The sequence below is a fragment of the Anser brachyrhynchus genome (assembly GCF_964034855.1).
Source record: "Anser brachyrhynchus genome assembly, chromosome: 2".
In the NCBI taxonomy this organism is placed as follows: Eukaryota; Metazoa; Chordata; class Aves; order Anseriformes; family Anatidae; genus Anser; species Anser brachyrhynchus.
The window spans coordinates 21,077,117-21,101,161 of NC_137695.1; the positions used below are offsets into that span (position 1 = coordinate 21,077,117).

The window sequence follows — 24,045 nt, forward strand, 5'->3', positions numbered from 1 at the left end:
CAGAAGAAATGGGAGACAAGATGTAAGGAGGGAAGACACTCTAAAAGCTCAATTTGGAATCAATCTAAAAGTCACTTGGTTGCTTGATTAGGTTGTTAATATCCTGCCTGGGCTTCCTAGGTCTGTACCTTTTACATTTTTGGTCACTTAGGAAACTTTATATGTATATACATATATATACATATATATATATATATATAGTCCTTTCATTCTTGGTGACACTGAGGGCTCCAGACCAACAAATTTCCTCTATTCTTTCAGCATGTGATCTTCATATTCTTTGCAATCTTTCCTATGTGTGATGGCCATGAGACATAAATTTCAGAAAAACTCTGAATAACGGCAGAAAGAACTGAATATCTCTTGTTATAGAACTTTTTTATGCTTCAGAAAAAATATTCTGCAGAAGGAATGGATTAGGATAGAAAAATTAGACTAATAAAATAACAAATATGGCTCTTTTTTTTTTTTTCTTCACAACTATACCTTTTCCTCTTATTCCACACAAAGAATATCTGTCTCCCTTCTAGTTCACAAGTGGAAAACAACTGAAAGAAATGCTGAAATAATTGTCTTATCATCTGTTTATCACTTTGGGACATAGGAACAGAAGTATAGCAGCAACCACCTCTGGCAGTCTTTCAGATGTCCCTTGAGAACCTTCCCTGGAATACACTATCTGTTCCTCCACATCGAACTTCCAGAACTGGAGTTTTTGCCTAATTGGAGAGGGTACTGGGGACAGTAACTGGGAATGTTCCTATTTGTAAGGAACCCTTAACTGTGAAGAAAGGCTGAAAGCACCGAGCTTGCCTAGACTAAAGAAAGCAGACCGTAAGGACCATAAAATTGGCCTTCAAGTATATAACAAGATTTTTGCAGGGAGGAGGGGAATGTTCATCTGTACATCTCCATGGCAAAAAGGACAAGAGGTAGTGAACTTAAATTGCAGAAAGACATCTTAGCAGTTAGAAAAACTTTTTAACTTTCCATCTGTAGTACCAAGATTGCCTGAGGAGGCCATCAAATCCATGTTGCTAGAGGTCTTTAAGTGACATATTTGAGTCCCTCCTGTAACAGGATGAAGGATGACATTTGTGTCCTATTTCCCCATGATTTTCTGTCATTCTAAAATACTTTCTCCAAGGTGCTGTTTTTCACTCTCTTGCCTGTGTGATATAATATAATATGGGTATTCTTTGGAAAAATTTGTGTTCCATGCTCATTTTGACATATAAGCACTTTAGTGCATTAGCATTGCAGCTGATGGCACAGATCAAGAATAAAAAAGAAACAAGCTGAAAGGATCCAAAGACATTGACTGCACTGGAGGCAATCGCAAAGAAACACAGCTTAGCTGGATAGAAGGCATTTGAGTCTCTTTGTGTGTGTGTGTGTGTGTGTTTTGTTCTTGAAAGCAAAATGAAGCATGAGAAGGCAGCTGCAATAAATAAAAGCCAAAGTGAAGTTTTGTTTCTATTCAGTCAATAGAGACAGATGCCACTGAAGGAGTGAAGTAACTGGCAGCCTTTCCTTCTGACCTAGAACACGTCATCTCTGGAGCATGTACAGGAATGTGAGAAACATAAGCTTCCTCCAATTTGGGTAGTCTATACAAAAGTTTCACATATCCCCAGCTGGGATCTGGGAAGTTGCTTGCATATCTGAATGCCATTGTGGTAATGAAATCCACTGCTGCCAAGCCATGTGGCAGGCTGCTTTCGTCCATTAGTAAATAAACTTATGTGATGACTTCCAGTAACTCCCACTCAGGCAGTGAAGATTTTATAGCCTGCAGATCAGAGATGAAATTCTTGCTAAAGAAAGAGGAGAAGGAGAGAGTGAAAGAAAAGAACAAACTTTTTGGGTTGGAGAGAGGGGATAAGGCACGAACACTCTTTTCCGTGAAGAAAAGAAGGATGTAATGTAACTGTCAGGTTCTCACCACTGCTAGCAACACCTTCTAAGGCCGCAGGTGACTAAGGGGTCACCAGCCTACCCCTTCAGCTTGTTAGCTAGTTTGCTAGTGAAAAACAATAGTTCTGTTGGACTCCGAAACTTTTCCTCTAGCTCTTGTGCACACTCCTGTGCCATTTTCTTCGAGGTACAGATGGATCTGCACTCCATTTAAAAACGTCCTGAGAGCTAGCACCTATACATTAGTGTGCTTCTTTGAGGAGCAGCTACAAATGCCTGCACATGTGGTTCTATAGCAGGAAGGAACAAAGGAGACTCTTACAGAAGTTATTAAAAAATAGCTAGCAAAATAATTTATCAAAAGTCAGTAAACTTTTGCTCAAGTGTGCAAAAGCTTCATTGTGAAAAAGTGGCCAATCAGGCAACCTTAGAGTATGGAGTTCCTCTAATGCCTAACACCTTTAAGAAGAGAACATGACCGAGGAAGTCTAAGAGGGGACACAAACCTTTGAAACAAAAGTGAGTTGTAGGAAAGCATCGTGTGCATAATTGAATGCCTCAAGTTCATTGAATTGCCCTTAAAAAAATGAGGAGAAAAATCTCATGCCTCTGTGTGGTGCTGTCACATTGTACATTTTCCAGCCTTATGCAAACACAAGTCACTTCTTATTCTAAAGCTTTATCTTAAAGATCCAAACCGCACTAGTATAACACTGGCTACATTTTGGCTAGTCACTGCTGATTGCTGATTAAGTAGTTAAGGAAAAACTTGCATTAATTTACTGCTATGCTTCCAGCTATGATTTTTATATAAAAAATCATGCTAGTTACTAGGTAGTTGAAGATGGAGAGACCATCTGGATGAGTTTATGTTATCAAATTCAAAGTTTCAGATCTAATTGTTTTCACAAATTCACGATTTCAATCAAATTATCATTCAGTAGTTAGATTAGTTCTTGAAGAAGACTATACAATGCATCTTAACTAACATTTTAAGTCAACTGTAATTAAAAACAATGAACATATACATTTAGATTCTGTACCATGGGTTAAAATCTCCATCATTATAACTTACCTTTTTGGCAGCTCCAGTGAAAACAATCAAGATCAGAATGAACTCTGCTGTGTAAACTATCTAACCTGATTCTCTTCATTTCAGAGCTTTAATATTTTCTTAGTGCAATAGTGAGAAGATCCTTGTTCAACTCTGTTTAATTTCATACCTAACAAGAGTCTAAAATGTTTGGCATGTTGCAACATGGTACCTATTCATGTACAAAAGCAAACAAACAAACCCGAATCCCCACCTCTCTAGGTGCTTTTGTTTGTTTGTTTGTTTGTTTGGGAGTATATAATTACAAGAAAGAAAAAAAAAATTATTCCCTGAATACAGATATGAAGGTGGAAGAGAAGTAGAAGCCACTGCAGTAAACCTTAAGCAAACATTCATGAAAGAAAATCATAAAAGAAGGTGTTTAAAGCACAAGAAAAGTAGCTTAAGAAAAATAATATGATAAATAAAACAAGTTTTATTTGCAAAAATATTAATTGAAATTATGAAAAAATAAAATAAAATCAAGCAGCTCTTGCAATACACCTTATCTTGCGCTTGTGAGGTGCTTTTTCATATGTGTACTTTAGCAGGTTGTGTAAATGGAAATGAATTAATCCTTAAAGCCTCTGTGAAGTAAGATAAGGCAATGCTATTATTCCCACTTAACAGAAGGCGAAGCAGACATAAAGAAAGTAGGTGAAGCCATGCACTCAATTAACGGTAGCACAACCACTAAATGTTCTTGCTTCCCCATTTTCCTTCTGTGTTTATAGACAACTATCTGTCAGGGGTAGTGTGTGGTGTTAGGAAAGGTGTCAGCAGCAATAACATCATGACAGGAGTCTGTACAGTTTAGTAGATCATTTGGGAGATAACAACATCCCCAAAGAGAGAAAGATTTATAGCAAAGAAGAGGCTTAAAGGAAAAGAGACATATTTGAAGATGAATTCTGGAGAAAAAGATGTGGGGTGAGAGAAATCTAATACAAAAATGCGAAAGGCAATTCACTACAGGAATTCCTGAAATGGACGACACTGTTAGGCACCTGCTGAGGGAAAAGGATCTAGCACAATACATAAAGAGATAGGCAGAGAGAGAAATACAAATGTTAGAGGAAAATAAAAAATAGGAAAAAAGAAATTATCTTAGGAAGATGAGAGAAACTAGAACTTTTCAGAGAAGGAAATGCTAAGAGATAAGGGATCTGTGAAATAATGAACTGTCAGTCAGGGGTATGTCTTAAATAAACTGGAATCAAATAACTGGATAAAGAGAGATCTCTTTACCAGTACTACCAGTAATGTCATCCAAAGCACTTGAAATAAATTTTGAAATAAAACAACATCAATTTTGCTGTTTTTGTTGTTGTTGTTGTTTCATTCAGTAAAGATGATCTCTATGCAGTGGGGTGTCAGAAGAAAATTTACTTGCTATTTGCACCGTACTAATAGCAAGCATAATACTGGATGGAAGAAACATGTATTTGGGAAGAAAAATTGCCATCTAGAGCTCTCCTTCACCATGAGTAAGACCAGTACTTGGACCACGAGCCAAGAGTCTGTACTGGAGTGGTGCTAGGGAAAGACAGCATTACTAGACAATGGGTGTGAGATGAAGAGGTAGAGGAAATGGGTGGAAGGAACAGATAACATGTCATTGCTGAGGCACATCTAAAGAACCACTGATTAAGAGGCCTAATACAAAATTAAACAGAAAACCAGATTGTGAGTGCCTGTAGGAAGTAAAGGAGAGGAAACAAACACAATGATTTGTGGATAAGGTCACATGATTCTGCAGTTTATCAGCTTGTATTTTTCCAATTTATCAGAGAGTTTTATACAAAACACTAGTCTTTTAAAGTGGAGAAAATAACCTAACACTTACTCCATCCAGTTATCACAGGTAAAGGGAGAATTCTCAGATGTCTGTAAGTATTGAAATATTTAGGGCAAAACTATTCCTTTAAGGCAAAACCGTTCCTTTAGGGCAAAACTGTTCCTTTAGGGTAAAAATGTTCCCCCAGGGAAAATTCTTAATCAGTAGCTTCAGGAAGAGCTGTGAGCCTGCCTTAAAAAAAAACTAATTTAGCCTCAGAGGTTTCAAGAAACCACAAATACATCATATTTTTCATATTTAACTGTCATGTACAAAAATCAGGGCTACTGCTCTTAGGATGGATTAATTTTCTAATTTAAGAATAATTATATAAAGTTGAATAAAAATAATCTAAAAGTCAAGCTATAACTCATTGTTTCCAGTCTGGGTTCCACTAAGATCAAAACTAGGTTGTTGCAAAATTAGGATTTACGTTTAGTGTTGCATATGAAGGCACACAGACTGTGGGGATATTTAAAAGTTGAAACCAAGGAGACTGGGCAGTTAGCCATTGTTTTGTGCCACATTTGTGTCTGCTTTACACAAAATAAAAGTTTCACTTACATTTCAGGCTCTTTCTTCTTCCATAGGAAACACAAGGCAGCAGCTGCAATTTTAATCAGCAAGAAACCGATACCCAACCCAATCCAAATATCTGCAAAAATCAGAGCAATCAAAGGCGGTAATAAGAAAAAGGAAACACTCGAAGGATGAATAGAAAGATATTTCTTTTTTTCCAGACCCACCTTTTTGAAGGAGACTTGAAATTGGAGGTTGAAGAGGCTTAGCACGTATGTGACAACGGTTTCCTTTCCATTCTTTTCCACATCTGTGAATAAAACAAAAATTTCTGAAAAAGGGAGAAGCAAGAATCATAAACTGTGAAACTGTGATGAGCACAGAAGAAATAAAAATCCCTTCAAGCTTTTCTGCCAGTGACCAAAGCTCAATCGGGAGTCACAAAGACTTATAGAATGAAATTTAAGTTAGAAATACATGAAACAAAGAATCCTCCCCATACAAAACAAAACAAACAAACAAAAACAAAACATAAAACCCATCAAAATTCAAAGACTAGAATTGTCTTCCTTACCCATGTTGGCATAGTATAGTTATCCCCACAGCAAAATAAATCTGATTCGTTTCATTTCTCATTTCCCTACTTTCCCTCTTGTGAGGGTTAAATACATTTCTGAACTGGGGATCTGGGACCCTAATATAGAGAAAGATACACAATTAGAGATGAGAAAGTTTTCTCTCCCCATCTGTCTCTTTTTTTTTCTATTTTATTGTAAAAATGATATCCCTTCAACAAATGTCTCTTCAAAACCTAAATACTCAATTTGAACTAACAACTGTAACCATGTCGAATTATAGTAAATTCGCTGTTTAATTCAAATGCAATCTTAATTTGAAGGAACCAAAATACAAACTGACACAAGCTTAGCAGTTGTTGCATAACAGTTAATTACAGTGCCCAAGTGTGTAACATTTCTCTCTTTATTTGTTTTAGCTTTGGGCTAGTAGCTTTTATTTTGTCCTTCACCATCAGGGTAAAGAGAACTTGGAGACCCAGGTCTCGGCTGCCTCTGGTGAGATATGGCCATTTAGATTGCTCCACACAGTTCTCCTGGGTACTCCAAGGAATCACAAATTGCAGTAGGTACCTATGCATACACACCCCAAATCAAGATTAGTGTGAAGGGTACTTTATACTGTAAAGGTAGAGGTTCTTTACACTGTAGAGGTATAGCAGTGTATTGACAACTAAATTTCAGGCATCACATTTAATGATCTGAATCCCACTGTGACTATCTCACTGGGTTAACTTCTATCAGCTTTTCAATTATCTGAGTGACTGGTGGTTTAAGATCTCCAAAATTTCTCTTTTTTTTAAAATTATTATTATTTTTTTTTTTTTTTAAGAAAGAAGTGACAGCAGTAATCCAGTTTCAGTCCTACTGATGTTGCATGAATAGGAAAATAATTTCACTTCTCATGTCTTCTTTTTACGCTTTCACAAGCAATTAATTTGGGGGAATTTTACATTGAGCAGCTTTCTCACTGTAATATCAACATTTTTTTCATAGTCACCAATTTTTATGATGTGATTTTACTTTATAATTGTGATTTGCTCTCCTACCCTTATATGTATAATATGAAATTTCTTCTATACACGATTCAATCTTTAAATTAATGTTGTTTTATCCGAACACATGAGAAAGAATGCTGAGCTGTTTGTCATGGGTTAGTACATGGTATTGCCTATGTGCTGTATCCTAGCAGCTGCACTCTGAGTTAACTGAGGCATTCTGGAGAGAGGGAGTATTTCACTCTCCTGGAAAACAACAGAGTGTGTTCAGATGGATGTAGGGAGAGGCCAGTTAGCATTATAGGAGCAGAAAGCATCTGTCTGAAGCCTCACTGAAATTTTGGAGAATCCTGAAAGGATCAGGCTGTGTCAGAACACAGATTTATATCCTAGTCTCAGGGATGACTAGAGGAAGATGACTTCACCAAAGACCAAAAGAAACTGATGTGGAATTTGTTGTGACTTATGGGGCCATGCTGTGTGGAAAGTACCAGCCCTACTCAGACACAGATAGCAAAGATTTGTTTAATCCATCTTCTACCACAGACCTGAGTTTTCTCTGGTTAAGGAGTTACTTTGTTCAAGGTTAGTAACTGGTATACTAATGAAGCCTAGCATTAAAGACTGGAGCCAGTAGTATCTTCTGACATTCATTTTAAAGGAAAAGTGGAACAATTTCAGCTGCTGGAGACCCATTGTACTCAGTGACTGAAAATACCTGGTCCCTTTAGTCCTCCTTCTTCTTCAGGATACTACGAAAAAATCATGTCATCCATAAGCTGTTCTTTTATGCAGACTGATGATTTTATACAAATGTGAAATTGCTCTTGGGCTCATACCAAGCCCTGTGGATCCATGTAGAAACATTGCAATCTGATGGTAATCACCCATCAAAATCATTTTCTGATTGCTCTCGATTGTATAATTTCCTTTCTTCCCATTTGCCAGATTTTCTGCTGAGCTAGATATGCTTTTAACCAAAATTGCCCTCTTTCTTGTCACTGCAGAACTTACTTGACTGTAGAAGAAAGAAAGAGAAAACAGATTTGCAGCTGTGCACAAGCACTACTCAGATATGGCAAAAGAAGTGACATCTGCTGCACTGCAGCCACCGGGGCATGACACACCTCAGAGCTGCAAAGACATGGTTCTGATAAAGTGTTTATACTGGTAAGAGTACGGTGAAATTCTACTACCTAGTAATAACTAACTATATCTTCATGTGCTATTATGTTCCCATTTAATGATGAAATATTTCTATTTATTCATGCCATCTGTATTTGAATAATGAATAAATGTCAAACACCTTTTAGTTTTACAGGAAATTTATCTTATACATTTAAACGTCTTTTAAAATCAACTACCAACTAACTTATGTTGGCTACTTATTCCCCTCCAAATCCCTCAATCCTAACAGAATGGTTTTATGTTTCATGGCACATACCAACTAGGTAACTGATTTCTGACTATCAGTGTGTAATTTTGGCCAGTGAAATGACTTTCTACTGTGTGAAACTAGGTTGTTACAGCAAATGTCCTCTAACAATATATGCATTCAAAAAAAAAAGGTCAAAAATGGATTAAGTTGGGGTAAGAATAGTATTCTAAAACTTGGTAAGTAATTTGGACAAGTTCAAAAACAAATTGGTAGGGAAAAATATTGTGAGGCACGAAGCACGGTAAGTATTTCTAGGAGGTAGAAGACAAAGAAAAAAATGAAGGTAGTAAGGCCAATATAGCTAATTATCAAAAAACAGGATGGAAAAGGATTGCTAAGGAACAAAAACCCTGAAAAAATGAGTGTATAGGTTGGTGAAGATTTTCCACTTGTAGCTTCATGCATATATTTATTTGTTCATTTTCATCCTTGGAAGGGGAAATTAGCAATCATCCCCACCAGTGAGGTAAAATATAAAATTATCAGAAAAATCCAAGTTATAATTTGAAAAGCCATTCAACTCTTTCTAAGAATTGGCTGTTCATTCATAACTTGCAAACATCTTCTCAAGTAAGAAACAAGAGAAATATAGAGTTACAGCTTGCTGAGAAGCCTACAGCTGTCAGTAAAGCTGGGGAAAAACAAAACAAAACAAAACAAAACAAAACAAAACAAAACAAAACAAAACAAAACAAAACCTGTTCATTAACATCGTTGGGTCTCAGCTGATACAGATGCTGCATGAGGCTTCTGCTGAAACGAAGCATTTCTGTGCACAGAGCAGGGAGAACTTGCATTAAATATCCCAAACAAGATTTTTTTATAGATGTTTTACAAGATTTTTATCCTTTTATGGTTATCTTACTCTGTAGAAACTATAGCTGACTACAGTGCTATGACTGTGGCAGAACTATTACTCACTAACTTGAGGGGAGAAAATAGAATGAAACTTTCAGTGGCACCAGAATCTGCTGATAACTCAGATTAGAGGATATAACAGTTCTAGATCTTGAATTTAAAATAAAATACAAATAATTCTAAACAAGTTACTACAGTTATTTCACTGCAAAACGAATAAATACTATAGATTTTACCTTACACAGGATAACAGGAGATTTAGATAAGAAATCCAGAGCAATGAGAGTATTTTACAGGTCTTCAGATGATATACCACCATATATATAATTTTATTCTCTGTGTATCATCTCTGCTACACAATAGTTGCATAACATTAGCAGCTGCTAGATTAACATCTGGCTGAGCTGAACATGAGAGAGGGAGAGGAGAGGAGAAGCAACATTTGATGAACTTGTCCTGAATGCCTGACAGCATTTCACAGTGTTGCTGAGTTGTCAAACAGCTGCAGACACAATAACATTAGTATTAATATTAGTAAGAGAAGCAATAATAACATTCTATTTTACTGTAGCGATAAAAATGCAACATCAGTGAATCATCGAACTTATATGTAAAGATGAAAGAACCTTTATTTAGCCAAGCCCACCTGCTCTGAGGCCCCAGAAAGTTCCACAAGGATGACATGAATTTATATGTACTCAAAACAAAATCCAGAAGCCATTGCAGGCCATCCTTTTCAGCAAGGAATCAAATAGAAATATCAGGAAAAAAAATGGGAAAGGCAAGTTCCAAACCAGACATGGTATTACTTCAAGGAGGAGGTTCCCCTTAGATATTTCTACTGAGGGCACAGAACATATTCTCCTATGCTTTTGCGTTCAGAACAATACAGTCTCAACCACCAGACTTGGTCTTTGGCTGGTACTGCAAAGCAATAATAGTAGGCAGCTGTATATGACATTAAGTCTAACTTCAACTTTCTGCTGTGCTGTGCTTGGCATACGAAATCCTGAAGTGAACTTTAATTACTTTAACAGCTCCAGGTAGGTCATAGCAGCCTGTGGCACACACCCAAGAGATGGATCACTTGAAGTGTAGTTAATGGAAGAGAACACTCTTAATTACCTACTCACTGCTGTGCGAGGACTGTATTTACAGTGCTTTACTTTCTTTTTACTTTTACTGTTGGGAGGCAGAGAAGTTGCTTCTTCAAAGTCACTATTAGCTTCCTGTTTGACGGGAGCAGCTGGGAGTACGTGGATGATGATGTGGTGGAAGGACCTTACAGAGCACAGATCAACCGTTATCTTCTGGGCAATGCGTTAAATTTTCATTAGCAGGGTAATGGGAATTTTGAAGAGGTTCCTTAATAATTATTTTCTGCTATTTTAAAGACAGGCAACTCTGAAAAGGACCTGAGTTCACTGTTTGAGCCGTGAAGCTGAAACTTTATATCATTTGTGTACAATTATTTTCCTTGGACTAATTACATCTTGACTAATTAGCAACAACATATTTTACATAAGTCTTAAGCTTATCTGAAATAGCCATTGCAATCCATTCAGACAGGAAGCTCCTCACAGTTGAAACAGGAAGGCCAGGAGAGAAAGACAGATGAAATAGCATTTGAATCCTTCCATCTCAATGCACATCCTAAGCTATCCTGCCTGACAAAATGTCTTCTGCTATTAGCAAGTTCTTACAGGAAAGTGACCCTGCAGGAGAGAATGTTAACCCTCCAAGTTTTCTTGTAGAAGTTCCAGCTCATCATTTCCTAATACAGATATTGGTGATGCAGAGGAATGAACTTTAACATTGTTCATGTTGCTGCATCCTGTGCCTGGGGTTATGCCTCATTTCACTCAAAAAATGAAAAACGGACTCATTTTTTGTTGTTTTTGATGTTCATTCAGGACAAGATTAATTTACAAGAACATGTCTGGCTGACATAGTGCTGCATTTCAGAATATCAAACTTTATGCTGTATTATAGATAGTATATGCAAAATTCAAAATAAATGCAGACGTGTATTTGATTGCTTATTTTCCTACTGACATCTGATCCCTTACTTGTGCAATTATTTCCTTCAGTGTGAGAAAGATAAAAAATTCTACCGCTCTAATGCATCAGTATTACACATGGGTCTTGAATAGTGGTGAATGACAGGAGGAAATCTTGGCAGGAGGCAACCAAGCCCATGACCTCCAACAGCAAGCATGAACACAGTGCCTTGTTAACTTGGAAAGAGAAAGTTCCAACAAGCTGTATTTTCAAAGAAGACTTTGAAGCATGTGAAAAACTGAATGCTGAAATCTGTTTTCTTTCTTCTTTTTTTTTTTGCCTATTTGTTCGTTTGTTTGCTTGCTTTTTTTTTCCCCACAACAGGAATTATAAATATTTTACAATGACTAAGGTTGTTTAGTAGAAAATGGTGTTCCGTATTTTAATTTTTTTAATATGTTAACTTCTGCAAACATACTGTATTGGTTTCACCTTTTTCAAGACTCCTCATATTTTATGTTGCACTTGATATAAAAGGTAAAAAAGTATTAAATCATAGGTGATGTTAATCTAGCAGCATTCAAAGCACTAATTGCATTAATTACTAAGTATACATCTCCTCTGCACTTCTCTCTGTACTTCTTCAGATTTTATAATTTAATTGCAATCTCCTTTAAATGTTTGCATTAATACACAGATTGAACATCAAAAAATATCGTGAAAAGATAATCATTTGTGATCATGGAAATGCCTACAGAATTTTTATTTCTACCTATTTATTTAAATCTACACACGTGTGTAAAAGGAATTGCTCAACAAGCCATGGAGACAAAACAGAAAAAAAGTACCTGCTAGACAAACAACAGTGACCAAATCTGCTTCTGTCCACAGAGATTTCACAAGTAGATTGGAGTGAGATAAACTTAGCATGTGATAAATGTAAAAACAATACTAGTTTCTATTTTTGTCTACAAGTGTCAGTAACATAGCTCACTCAGTTACTGACAGAAAACAGTTAATGAATGGGAAATGCAGAATTAACGATTTCTACTTGCCAGAAGTCTCTCCATCATTCCCATCAATAACTCTTGGCCAAAAAACAATTTTTCTCTCTTTCAAGACACATCTGTTTTATTTATTTTTAACTGAAACATTTGCCATAGAAAAAACCTACTCTGCTACGTTATGTGTATATTCAGAGTGACCAACAGTTAGTCAGCTAACCATTTAATGCATGGTATTAGCAGTATTTAAATTAAGGCAGTAAAATGTAGATTAATATATTTATATTTTTGACTGCATTAAAATAAGTAGCATGACTCCTTATTTTAGGAGTATTCTCTAGAGACTGTTTTTACTTATAAATCTGCTACAAAGCATCAAGCCTGTGTCTTCTGTGTGAACCCAGATTTGCCATTGCTATGTGCATAATACATAACATGGGGATCATTACATATATGAGCATTGACATTATTCAGGAGCAGTGCCATCCCTATTGGAGTACAACCTGCTCCAGGACAAGTGACAGAAGATACAAGGGAAAAAAAGAAAAAAAAAAAAAGAGTTCTCTGTAGAAAACAGACTTTATGTCCCTCTGTTATATCAGTGCAGAAGAAGCTTCTCTGTTCACTAGTCTTTACAGTCAGTATTATGCAAAATAAGCTTCACTGGATGTTTATGAGTATGATGAAAACAGCAATTCTTCATTCCACTGTAGGAAAAAGTAAACGCTACCTCAGAAAGGTAGTTATCCACTTATACTGTCTGTTATTAACAATGTACTCAAAGAAATAAAAAACAATCATATTCTTTCATTAGTCTTTAATGCTGATCCAAAATATACAATATTCCAACAGCAAAAATTGCAGGAATAGCCTCAGAAGATATCATACTTATGATGAATACTTTCGCCAGCTCACTGTAGCTGGAACAAGGAGACACATGATTACCTCTGTGGTTAAAATCACAGGACATGTGGGACAAGGAGAAACCTCTTGGAAAAGATGCGTGAAGTGGATGATAACCTCGAACGTCAAGAGCTTCAAATCAAGCATTCAAACACCACAGCTAGAGAGGCAACCAAAGAATCCCTGAGATCCGGAGATGGATTTTGACACTGTTCCTCATGATATCCTTGTCTCTAGATTGGAGAGACATGGATTTGATGGATGGATCACTCGGTAAGTAAGGAATTGGCTGGATGGTCGCACTAAAAGAGTTGTGGTCAACAGCAATGTCCAAGTGGAGATCAGTAATGAGTGGTGTTCCTCAAAGGTCAGTATGAGGACCGGCACTGTTTAACATCTTTGTCAGTGACATGGACAGTAAAATCAAGTGTGTCCTCAGCAAGTTTGCCGATGACACCAAGCTGCGTGGTATGGTTGACAAGCTGAGGGAAGGGATGCCATCTGGAGGGGCCTGGACAGGCTTGAGAGGTGGGCCTGTGCAAACCTCATGAGGTTCAACAAGTCCAAGTTGATGCAAAGTCCTGCACCTGGGCTGGGGCAATCCTGAACACAAATACAGGCTGGGTGGAAAGTGAGTTGAGAGCAGTCCTGAGGAGAAAGATCTGGGGGTGTTGGTGGATGACAAGCTCAACATGGGCCAGCAATGTGCGCTTGCAGCCCAGAAAACCAACTGTTTCCTGAGCTGCATCAAAAGCAGCCTGGCCATCAGGGCAGGGGAGTTGTTTCTGCCTCTCTGCTCTGCTCTTGTGAGACCGAACTTGGAGGGCTGCATTCAGCTCTGAGGCCCCCAGCACAAGAAGGGCATGGACCTCCTAGATTGAGTCCAGAGGAGGGCCACAAGGATGATCAGAGGGCTGGAGCAGCGCTCCTATGAAGACAGGCTGAGGGAGTTGGGGTTGTTCAGTCTGGAGAAGAGAAGGCTCTGGGGAGACTTTATAGCAGCCTTCCAGGACCTAAAGGGGGCCTACAGGAAAGCTGGGGAGGGACTCTTTGTCAGGGGGTATAGGGATAGGACAAGGGGTAATGATTTTAAACTAAAAGAGGGTAGATTTAGATTAGATATTGGAGAGAAATTCTTTACTCTGAGGGTGGTGAGGCATTGATACAGGCTGCCCAGAGAAGCTGTGGCTGCCCAGAGAAGCTGTGGATGCCCCATCCCTGGAGGTGTTCAAGGCCAGGCTGGATGGGGCTTTGAGCAACCTGGTCTGGTGGGAGGTGTCCCAGCCCATGGCATTAACATCCTTCATTCTATGATTCTATGAATAACAAAAAGATACACCTTTGTACAAACTTTTGTGTGCTGCTTCCTACAACCATTGAACCACTGGGTGGAGATGGCAGAGGAAGTAAAATTTAGATATATTACCAGAGTACTATGAGTTATCAATACAGTGCAACCTTGGGGGGTGGAGGGGGGGTGGAGGGGAGTGGGGATAATACTGAAAACAAAATAAAAACGTGTAACATGTAGATAAGGGCACAGTAACCCACTGGGAAAGAACTGGACATTCTCTGAAACACTGTGTGCAGTTCTAGTCACTCTTGTTCAGAAAGATGAATTCATAGGACTACTAAACAGAGCAGACAAACAGAAAGTCTTTCTTTCAAGAGGATTCCAAAAGAGTTCAGCTTGTTTAGTCTACTGGAAGAAGAGCCAAAAGACATATGGCTTTTCTCTACAAAGACTTTCGATAAACAACAGAGGTATTCATGTTAATGAAGGATACTGGCACACACAATTGGGTATAAACTGGCTATGAATAAATTTATGAAAAAATTATGAGAAAGTATCCAAGCAGAAGAGAAAGGCTTTTATCTGTCCTTCATTTCCCATAGCACATTGCTTCAGAAGAGTCAGCCATCTCGCTGGTATTCTCTGCACCTGGTGCCATGTACATGAAAGAACCTCAGGTGTTGGAAATTCACAGTAAAACAGCATAGCAGAGAGGAATATTCAAGCCAGGAATTCCCCATAATTGGTCATAAAATGAATCTAGCTAAATTTCCAAGTAAAATTATATGATGAGATTGTGTGTGGTAACAAAGGCCTGGATTTGCTGACCCAGATATATGCTTTTATTCTGAAAACTGCCAAATTCATAGCTGACAAGTACAGAAGAATTAACATGAGGCAGAATAATATGGGGTATAAGCAGATTCTAAATCAAATGTAAGCACTCTGAGAAAAGACCTGGGAATCCTCATAGATTATTCAATGAAAGTAAGTGCTCAATTTGTATCATAAAAACATACTATGCATAAAAAACTATGATAGAAAATATTAGAGATTACAGTGATTAAAATCATATGGCAGAGACTGAAAAGATCAGTTGTAATTTATACAGAAGATGAGTGGGAGTAGATATGCTAAAGGTAAACAAAATGATATATGGTAAATGGAAGAAAAATTGCTTATTGCTGTCTATCCTCTAGAGCATTCAATCAAAATGAAAGGAAATACATCTTAAACTAATAATAAAGAAGCTATTTGTCACATAGTGCATAACTGACCTGGGGGAGTCCTTGCCATAATAAGTCTTAGAAGCCAAGAACTTAACACTATGTACTGGAGACAGATCCTTAAAACAGAGAATGAAACTCTTTAGAGACTGCAGAGCTTTAAGTTCTAACTGATGGTAAATTAGAAGAAAATTCTTATATAGGCATCATCATTTTCTACATTTGTCTCTCTCTCTTTTTTTTTAAAAACACTCCCAGGGTATGCTGTCATCTCAGGTACTCCCAGGTCCCAAGTGTGATACACTGATTACTCACTGCTTTTACAGTCACAATGAGAAGTTTTAATTACAGCCTACATAGAATAAGAACAGTACCTGTTAGAAGGAAGGACTCAGTTAGTATATCTACTTGCTGTTAACTGTTTAAATGAAAATTATACAAGGTCTGATGTAGGAGCACGAAGGTGAGCTTTGTATCACAGACAGCTTGTGAATGACCTCCTGTTAGGTCCAGGCAAAGCATTTATTAAAGATGGAAAGGTAAATACTATCTCCAGCTTCAATCGTTTTAAATAGCAATGATTGGAAAGTTTAGAGCAAATATTTCTTCACTGAAATTAACAGTCACATGAAAAAACTTATATTTCACAGAGAGTTTGAATTTAATTTTTAAAGAAATGCCACCAGTGCCTGAAAGCTGCATGATTTCCTGTTAGCTTTCTTGTCTGGCTACTATCTAAAAACCTCAGAGCAAATGCAGATTTTGAAATTATTCTGCTCATAATTAGATTGATAGTATGATAGTCTTGTACATGATCCATTTTTTTCAGTGTATTTTATCAAAAGGAAATAAAGACCTATATGCAAATTATTTACTGTGTCATTTCCTTTTGTGGCTTTACTCTTCAATTAAACAGTCCCCAGAATTCATTGAGGGGTGGTATGTAGCATGTACTCTTTCTAATGGCACAGATTCCTTCAGCTACAGCAATGAAGCATAGTTACGCACTCACAGCAGATGGTCAGACCTGAAATTCACCATTTCAAATATTTATGCTCATTTTAATGCTATCTTTTCTCACCTTAGACAATAGTTTTCTGGTTACAGAGTTTCTATTATAATGAAATAACACTGATGGTTAAAAGCCCCAGTGAGACAAAATATAAAGCTACTCCTGGCAGTTAAGAAAGCATTTGGTGCTAGATTCAACAGAGAAATGACTATCCATTTCTCTAGCCATTAAACAAAATAAAACCCTTCGAATTTCTTCCAGAAAACAAACAAAACAACAACAGAAGACAACAAAAACAACCAACTACAAAAGCATTTTTTTGCTTGTTTTATGTGATTTTTCAATAGAACTTTCTCTAGGACAAAAGTAATATTTCAACCCAACTTTTTTCAAAGGTCAAACCATCAGAAAGCATATTAATTCTAACTGATGCTAACATGAGACACTGACACAATAGGAAACAAATAGCTTGAAGCAGTGTTGTAGGTACACTGATCACTGACCAAGGGAGATCAGAGTTCAAATTGTCACTGAGTCCTAAGTGAGTATCAGTCCACTCCATTTGAGTCTGGAGCTGTGCTTTGTGAAAAATGGTAATCAGAATAAATAACCTTGCCTATAAAAAAAAAAAAAAAACTTGCTATTTTTAGTAAGGGTAAAACACTGAAACACAGTCACTCTGTGAAATAGATTTAAAAGGCTGGGAATGCAGGGCTGGCACCGTGTTAGCTGAGGAAACTTTGGTGCAGGTACATCAAATGATATAGAATCATAGAATCATGGAATCATTAAGGCTGGAAAAGACCTCCAAGATCATCTGGTCCCACCACCCCCCTACCACCAATATCACCCACTAGACCATGTCTCTAAGCACCAAGCATAGCATTCAACCTTTCCTTAAACACCCCCAGGGACAGTGACTCCACCATCTCCTAGCACAGAGCTAGCACAGAGACATTTCACCAGTAAAAAGGGGCATATCACAATTTTTTCTTGCTCTAATATGGAACTAGGAGATTGAATTTAAAAAAAAAAAAAAAAGTTAAAAGTTAATTACAATATGAAGTAAATCTACTCAAGAAGTCTATGTCAGTACAGAGGTGTCTGAACTGCTGCAGCAAAGTACCAGCTTACAGTAAAGAACCAGTGCTTTATGCCAGTCTGGCTGTCCATCTTGTTTTCAATTCTCACTTCACTTTTTTTTTTTTTCTTACTTTTTTTTGGTCTAATTTTCTGCCTTTCTTTTGTTGCCCCTCTTGTGTTCCTTTGTTCATCTTTTATTCTTTCCCTCCTCCCTCCCTTTTGCTACTCGTGGAACATGGGTTTGGAACTGATGCTTGATATGCTCTTGAAGTATATTCCAAGAAGAGGGAGAGGATAAGAGGGAGAGAGAGCAAGGACAAGGTGACAGAAAAACAAAAATCTCAAAAAAAAAATAATCCACTTTTTGCATGTTTGTCTTCGATATAGCCCAGGGCTGCAATTTCTAGAGGACTGAACAAAGATTAAGAAAAGACCTAACAGAAAGTCTGACCATGCAGCTGTATTGACAGCTGGTAGCAAATCCATTTGCTTTCAGAAATGGCACTGATTTCACATTTAGGTAAAATTAGAAAAACTATAAAGGAGATAATGCAATGAAGTATAGAACAGAAAACTAATTTTAAGATAGGCCTATTAGATTTCAAAGAAAAAAAAACACAAAAACTTTTTGCTTAAATAAGAGTTCTGTTGATAGAAGAGATGGAGTTAAGTATCATTAGAAAGCCTAATAAGAATCTGAATATATTTACAGTGGGTAGATTTTTTCCTTAGTGACCTTTCCTTTCCTGCTTTTTCTATTTTTTTTTTATTTTTTATTCTTATTGTCTTTTATCAAACTGCAACTCTACTACATAGTGTCTAGTTTATTACCTGCATTTAGTTGGGAAAGAAATAATAGATATTTACTACAAAGTAAGTTCACATATCTGTTTTTCACTGATGTTTACCCTCTGAATAGCTTTCATATGGATGAATCTGTAATTCCCTGGTGTAATAAAATAGTTATTTTAAAACCTTGAACAATGAATGTTTTTGTCTGTATTAAACCACATATATGATGCAATAATAATAATAAAAATATAAAATTGTTTTCTTTCCTTCTCTCTCACCTCCCTTCCAGCATTGGTGTACTCTCTTTATCAGCTGAAATGGTCTGTTTTAACCACAGCCTGCCAACACAGGACATTGCTCATGGCAGGTGGATTGTAGTACATATTAGAGATTATAAATCATTTTGTCATTCCCAGACAGTCATAAATTTATCTGCTTACATGGGAGACACCACTATACAATAAAATCTGATGCTTCTGCTTCTCAACACTGTACAAATGTGGTGCACAAGCACAGGCTAAGATTATATCAACACATACTGATATTTTCTTTATTTTTTTTCTATATTTTAAATGTATGCCTATAAGAAAACAAAACCAAAAAGCCAAAGAAGTTTTGCTTTGCTTACCATCCATGTAATACACAGCCATTGGTTTAAACTCCATTTGAATCATTCCTCGGAAAAGGTTTAAGTCCAGCATTAAATTTAACATGTGCCAATGTGATCCATGCAAAAAAAAAATCATGTTGGGACTCATAATGAAAATGAATTCCACAGAAGCATGGGGAATTCACTCTCTAGCATCATGCTAAGAAGTTAAAATTATGAAATCTTCAGAAAAATGACCTTTAAACAATTTATGAGAACCTAAGACACTTTAGATGCATTAAAAATAATTTTATCATAACCTTTCTCCCAGCTCCACATTCTCTTAGCGTTGTTATGGTTACAGAGTCAAGACTTCAGAATTTAGGAGAGGCTGGAGTTAAGGATTCCCATGCATTTTCAATTCAAACCCTCACGCATACTTGTTCAGACACAGTATTTAATTGGAAGACCATAAACTCCCTGGCACCTCACTCCCAAAAACTTCAATTCTGGTATTCAGTGTTTAGCTTTGCAATGAGATTATTATCATGGCATACAGCAGAGATAATTTACTTAACATAAACCAGAAAAAAATATTGTTATTATGAGTAGCTAAATCATCTCTTCTGTCATCAGTGCTCAAATCTTCAAACTTCAGCACTGAATACTAGTTTATTAGTTGACGTTAAGAAAATTGTGAACTCCAAGTGCATTCTTGAAACTTTTACTGAGGAAAATAGATCAAAATCTGGCTCATTTGCCTGAATTCAATAAAGGACTGAACAGCTTATTCCAATGTTATACTTGGCACTTTGATAAAGCAAAATCCTTCCCATGGTCTTTAGTGCATATTATTTTTAATAATATATGCTGAGCTATTGCTAACGATAGAAGAATTTCTAACAGCATTTAGTTTATTCATTCAATAAACTCTTTCTTGATTGCAGCCAAGGAATATGTAGTACAGATGAAGGAGGCAGAACTACTCCCCTGATGTTAATACTGCTGTGCAAGAATCACTGTACTTGTAGCACTGAGAACAGACTTTATGCTCCTTTAATGTGTACCACCAGGCAGAATGAAAACCAAACCTAGTTAACCTGCATTGCCGGTAAACAGTCTAAACTGATGCAGGTAGCATCCTAACATCTGTGAAGTCAATGAATTCTTGCCACGTTCTGTTTTTCTACTGATTGTCTTATGTCAACAGTTGGGATAAGGTGGCAGGGAGCCATGACAAATATTCCATATTAGTAAGGGACAGATTTCATTTTGTGAAGGTATAGTGTTAGTGGAGTAAGGCTTAGGACCAAGACTTATATAAGCTGAAGTCAGATGAAAAACTGACCTCATCAACCCACTTTATTTATTTATTTTTTTTTCCCTCTGAATGCAAGCACATTGCAATTTTTCATCAATTTGAAATAATAAAATATTTCTGCATGGTTCTGGCAGATGATTTTTTTTTTCTGCTCTTGAAACAGACTATTACAAAGCTGGCACAAGGCTTTGCCTTTATTCTTCCACATCAAATAACTGAAAGAAGTGATATCTTAATTTCACAAAACTTTTCAAAGAATGAGAGCAAGAAATGTATCATGTTACTGCACATCAATCACTTCTTTTACACTCATAATAAATAAATTCATACTATATCCAAGCATGAAATATTTGAAAATGTGTTCCTAAATATGACCTGAGTAAGCCACCTCATATGTAGTATGTAAAAGTAGACTGAACGTATTTACGCGTAACAGTTTTCCATCTTTTGACACAAACATTGATGTTTTCTGTTTTTTGTGTAGTTTTTCTTACTAGAAAGATTTTCTCTTAGCAATTCTTTTGAATATCATTTTTTCTCCTTTTCATGATGTACTTGATGACCTGTTTTACAGAGTTGCCATTTTTGTCATCTAAACATTTCCTGCCCACTTTTTCTGTCCTTTTTCTTGTCTTGATACTCATAATTTTAGATATCAGAAGGCTATGGTACCCTTTTTCTTCCTTCAGATTTCTTAGTTGTATTGAGATATCAGCCAAAACTTATTTTCAGAACTGAAGGTGATGATGTTACATCTGGACCCGGAAGATGTGGTATAGGCACCAAATATATCCACAAAATAATGAAAATAGTGTCACTCATGTTGACATGTTGGCCATCCTTGTGATTTTATCACAGAGGCTGTAATGCTTGCTTTTCATATTGAATATTCAAGAATATCAGACTGTTTCTTTCCAAATGTAAACACACAGATAGACTGTACATTTGTTCTCAGCTTTAATTTACTTTAAACAGCCTGATTTCCTTTAAAAGCCTTGAAACCTTTGGTTGAGGGAGGCAGTAACTTGCTCTTTCTCTGAGTGTTTTATCCCACTAAGCCTCAGTGTTTTTCACAGAAAAAAAAATAATCATTTTTTCTCTGAAAAACTCTGGGATTCAGCAGAATAAGGAGGTACCACATTAAGCTGCCAGCCTACAGCTCACGTGAAAAGACTGAGAAAATACTGAAAAGAGAAGAAAAAGGAAGAAAGGAAGAAGGGGAGGGGAGGGGAGGGAAAGGGAAAGGGAAAGGGAAAGGGAAAGGGAAAGGGAAAGGGAAAGGGAAAGGGAAAGGGAAAGGGAAAGGGAAAGGGAAAGGGAAAGGGAAAGGGAAAGGGAAAGGGAAAGGGAAAGGGAAAGGGAAAGGGAAAGGGAAAGGGAAAGGGAAAGGGAAAGGGAAAGGGAAAGGGAAAGGGAAAGGGAAAGGGAAAGGAAGGGAAGAAATCAGGGCTGAGGGGAAATTTCTCTAGGGCCAGAGGAGAAAAACCTCTCAGAAAGTGTTGAAATTAACCACAACAAAACTGGGAAGCAAGGTCATGTCTATGAGGACATATAGGCAAGGGGACAGCAGTGAGTAAATCCTTTTATGTCTACTCTGTCAGCCCTATTCACACTGAGTTTTCTCTATTTAGATAGTGTTCTGGTTCAGATTCCAATAAAAGCTGTCTTTTAGTTTAAGAGCATTTTTGTGTTTGGTCTGGGCACATCCATTTTTAAGACAGAGCATATTACAAGTACATCTTAAGGGACCAAAAATATAGCACAACATTGCTAAAAACAAAACAAAACAAAAAAAGCAAATGTTTTTTCCTTGCCCTGGGTTTGTCTTTCGGGTAGGTCATACAAGATTGCAATGTTGGTAGCCACAGAACTAGAGCTTCCTTTTGAGGTACCCATCTTGTGGGTGTGATGATATGGTCAAAATTTCGGAAAAAAAGCACTGCCCCAGGTAGCAGCTGCATCTGTAGGCATTTCCCATGCACAAGCAGAAGAGGAGATATTCAGCTACTGGGAATGGGCCTGCCTCTGTTCCTCTGCCTCTGAAAAGGGGGCAGGCCGTAAGAAAAAGTCTTGATTGATGGATTATTTCTGTGAGACAATGGTTGGAAATTAGTTTTGAAACTATTTTTTTTTAAGATTCAAGCAATCTCCAGCCACAAATTGCAGTATAAGTGCTAAGAATGTGCATTTTTCCTTATTCCCTAGATTCTCTCTTTATTGAAGTTTTTAATATCTTGAAATATTACATTCTGTATAGTGCTGATTATGAACACTTTTTATAAAAAGATGTTTTGCTAACAATGGATCTAATAATGCCTGGCTTCCTATGGGTTTATGCCCATTCAGATTCACAATAACATCACTTTTCTTGTCACATCCTCATGATTTCTTCCATTTTCACCCTATAGCTCCCTCACATAAACTGATACTGTCGGACAAGAGTGTGTGTGGTACCACAAAATGAATGTGTGTTGATTTGATGGTCAAAATATGCAGGCCAAAGAGGACATATATCTGTTGAGTTCATGCTGTCACTTTGTCTTATTTTGGAGAAAAAAGAGGAGTAAAAATTATTAGGTTGTCATATGCTTCTATAGTAAAACATTTTTTTTCCCAGAAAGTTGTAAAGATATTACATCTTTGATATCTCTATCTTCCCCACCACAATTGGTTAAAATTGGCTTGCAGTCTAAATATGCATTTAGGTGCAAAGAATTGTGGACAAATGCCATAGCAGTACAGTCACATTAACCTTGTTTTCTTAGGGTTTAAGATAAAAAGGTTAACAATATAGAATTTCTCTGTTCTGCCTGTAACTCTGTCCGATGTTCCTTAAGATACTGGTATGTCCCAATAATGGTCTCAGACATACCTTTTCTCATAAACCATTGAGTGTGACAAGACTAAGGGATGGCTCACAGGTTATTTACTATAAATCACAGAGAGCAGTCCTGGGCTAGAGTTGAAACCTCTCACAGGCATAAGCTTCAGTGATGTACTATGCTTTCAACGTAGGCAGTTACCAGTGTGCACGGTGGCAGGGATAGTCAGTGCCCAGAATTTCTGGTGATTTCTCTGCTTCCTTCCTTCCTTCTTTCCTTTCGTCCTTCCAACCCTCTCTGTCTTCCCAGCAATTTAGTAAAGTGAAAAATCTTGTAGTCAGGCTCATCCCGGAGGAAATAAAAAGGAAAAACAATGTTGGTTTTCTTCTCTTTGCTCTTAGCGGGGTACAACACTAACCAGGCTGGAAGAAAACAATATATTGCCAGTATTTACATGTCTGTCTCCTTATCATCATTAATGTGCTATCTTCAACTTAATTTTTAGCTCATCAGACCATCCACCTGTATCTCTATCACCTACACCCTATTTAAGTTACTAACAAAACATATCCATCTTTTAGTTAAAGGTCTTAAAAAGTGATCTTTTCAGATCACAGAGCTCCACCAGTTTTCAAACACTCCTACATATCCCCACAGGAGAGATTTCACTCCTACACTGCCTGACCATGCCTTTCTTTCCAGATTTCTCATCCTACTTGAGCCTAACTAAGCAAGACAGGTAGGGAGAATTCAGATCTCTGCT

At 37.1% G+C, this 24,045-nt stretch overlaps 1 protein-coding gene across 1 annotated transcript in view; it reads right to left on the reverse strand.

Annotated features, from left to right (window-relative positions):
* MALRD1 (MAM and LDL receptor class A domain containing 1) overlaps nt 1-24,045 on the reverse strand; it is a 271,441-nt gene that overhangs the window by 8,360 nt on the left and 239,036 nt on the right. The window contains exons 36-37 of the mRNA XM_080581229.1: nt 5,594-5,676; nt 5,412-5,502 (exon numbers count right to left, since the gene is read on the reverse strand). Of these exons, the coding sequence (XP_080437355.1) occupies nt 5,412-5,502; nt 5,594-5,676 (174 nt within the window). The remainder of the gene's footprint in view (nt 1-5,411; nt 5,503-5,593; nt 5,677-24,045) is intronic.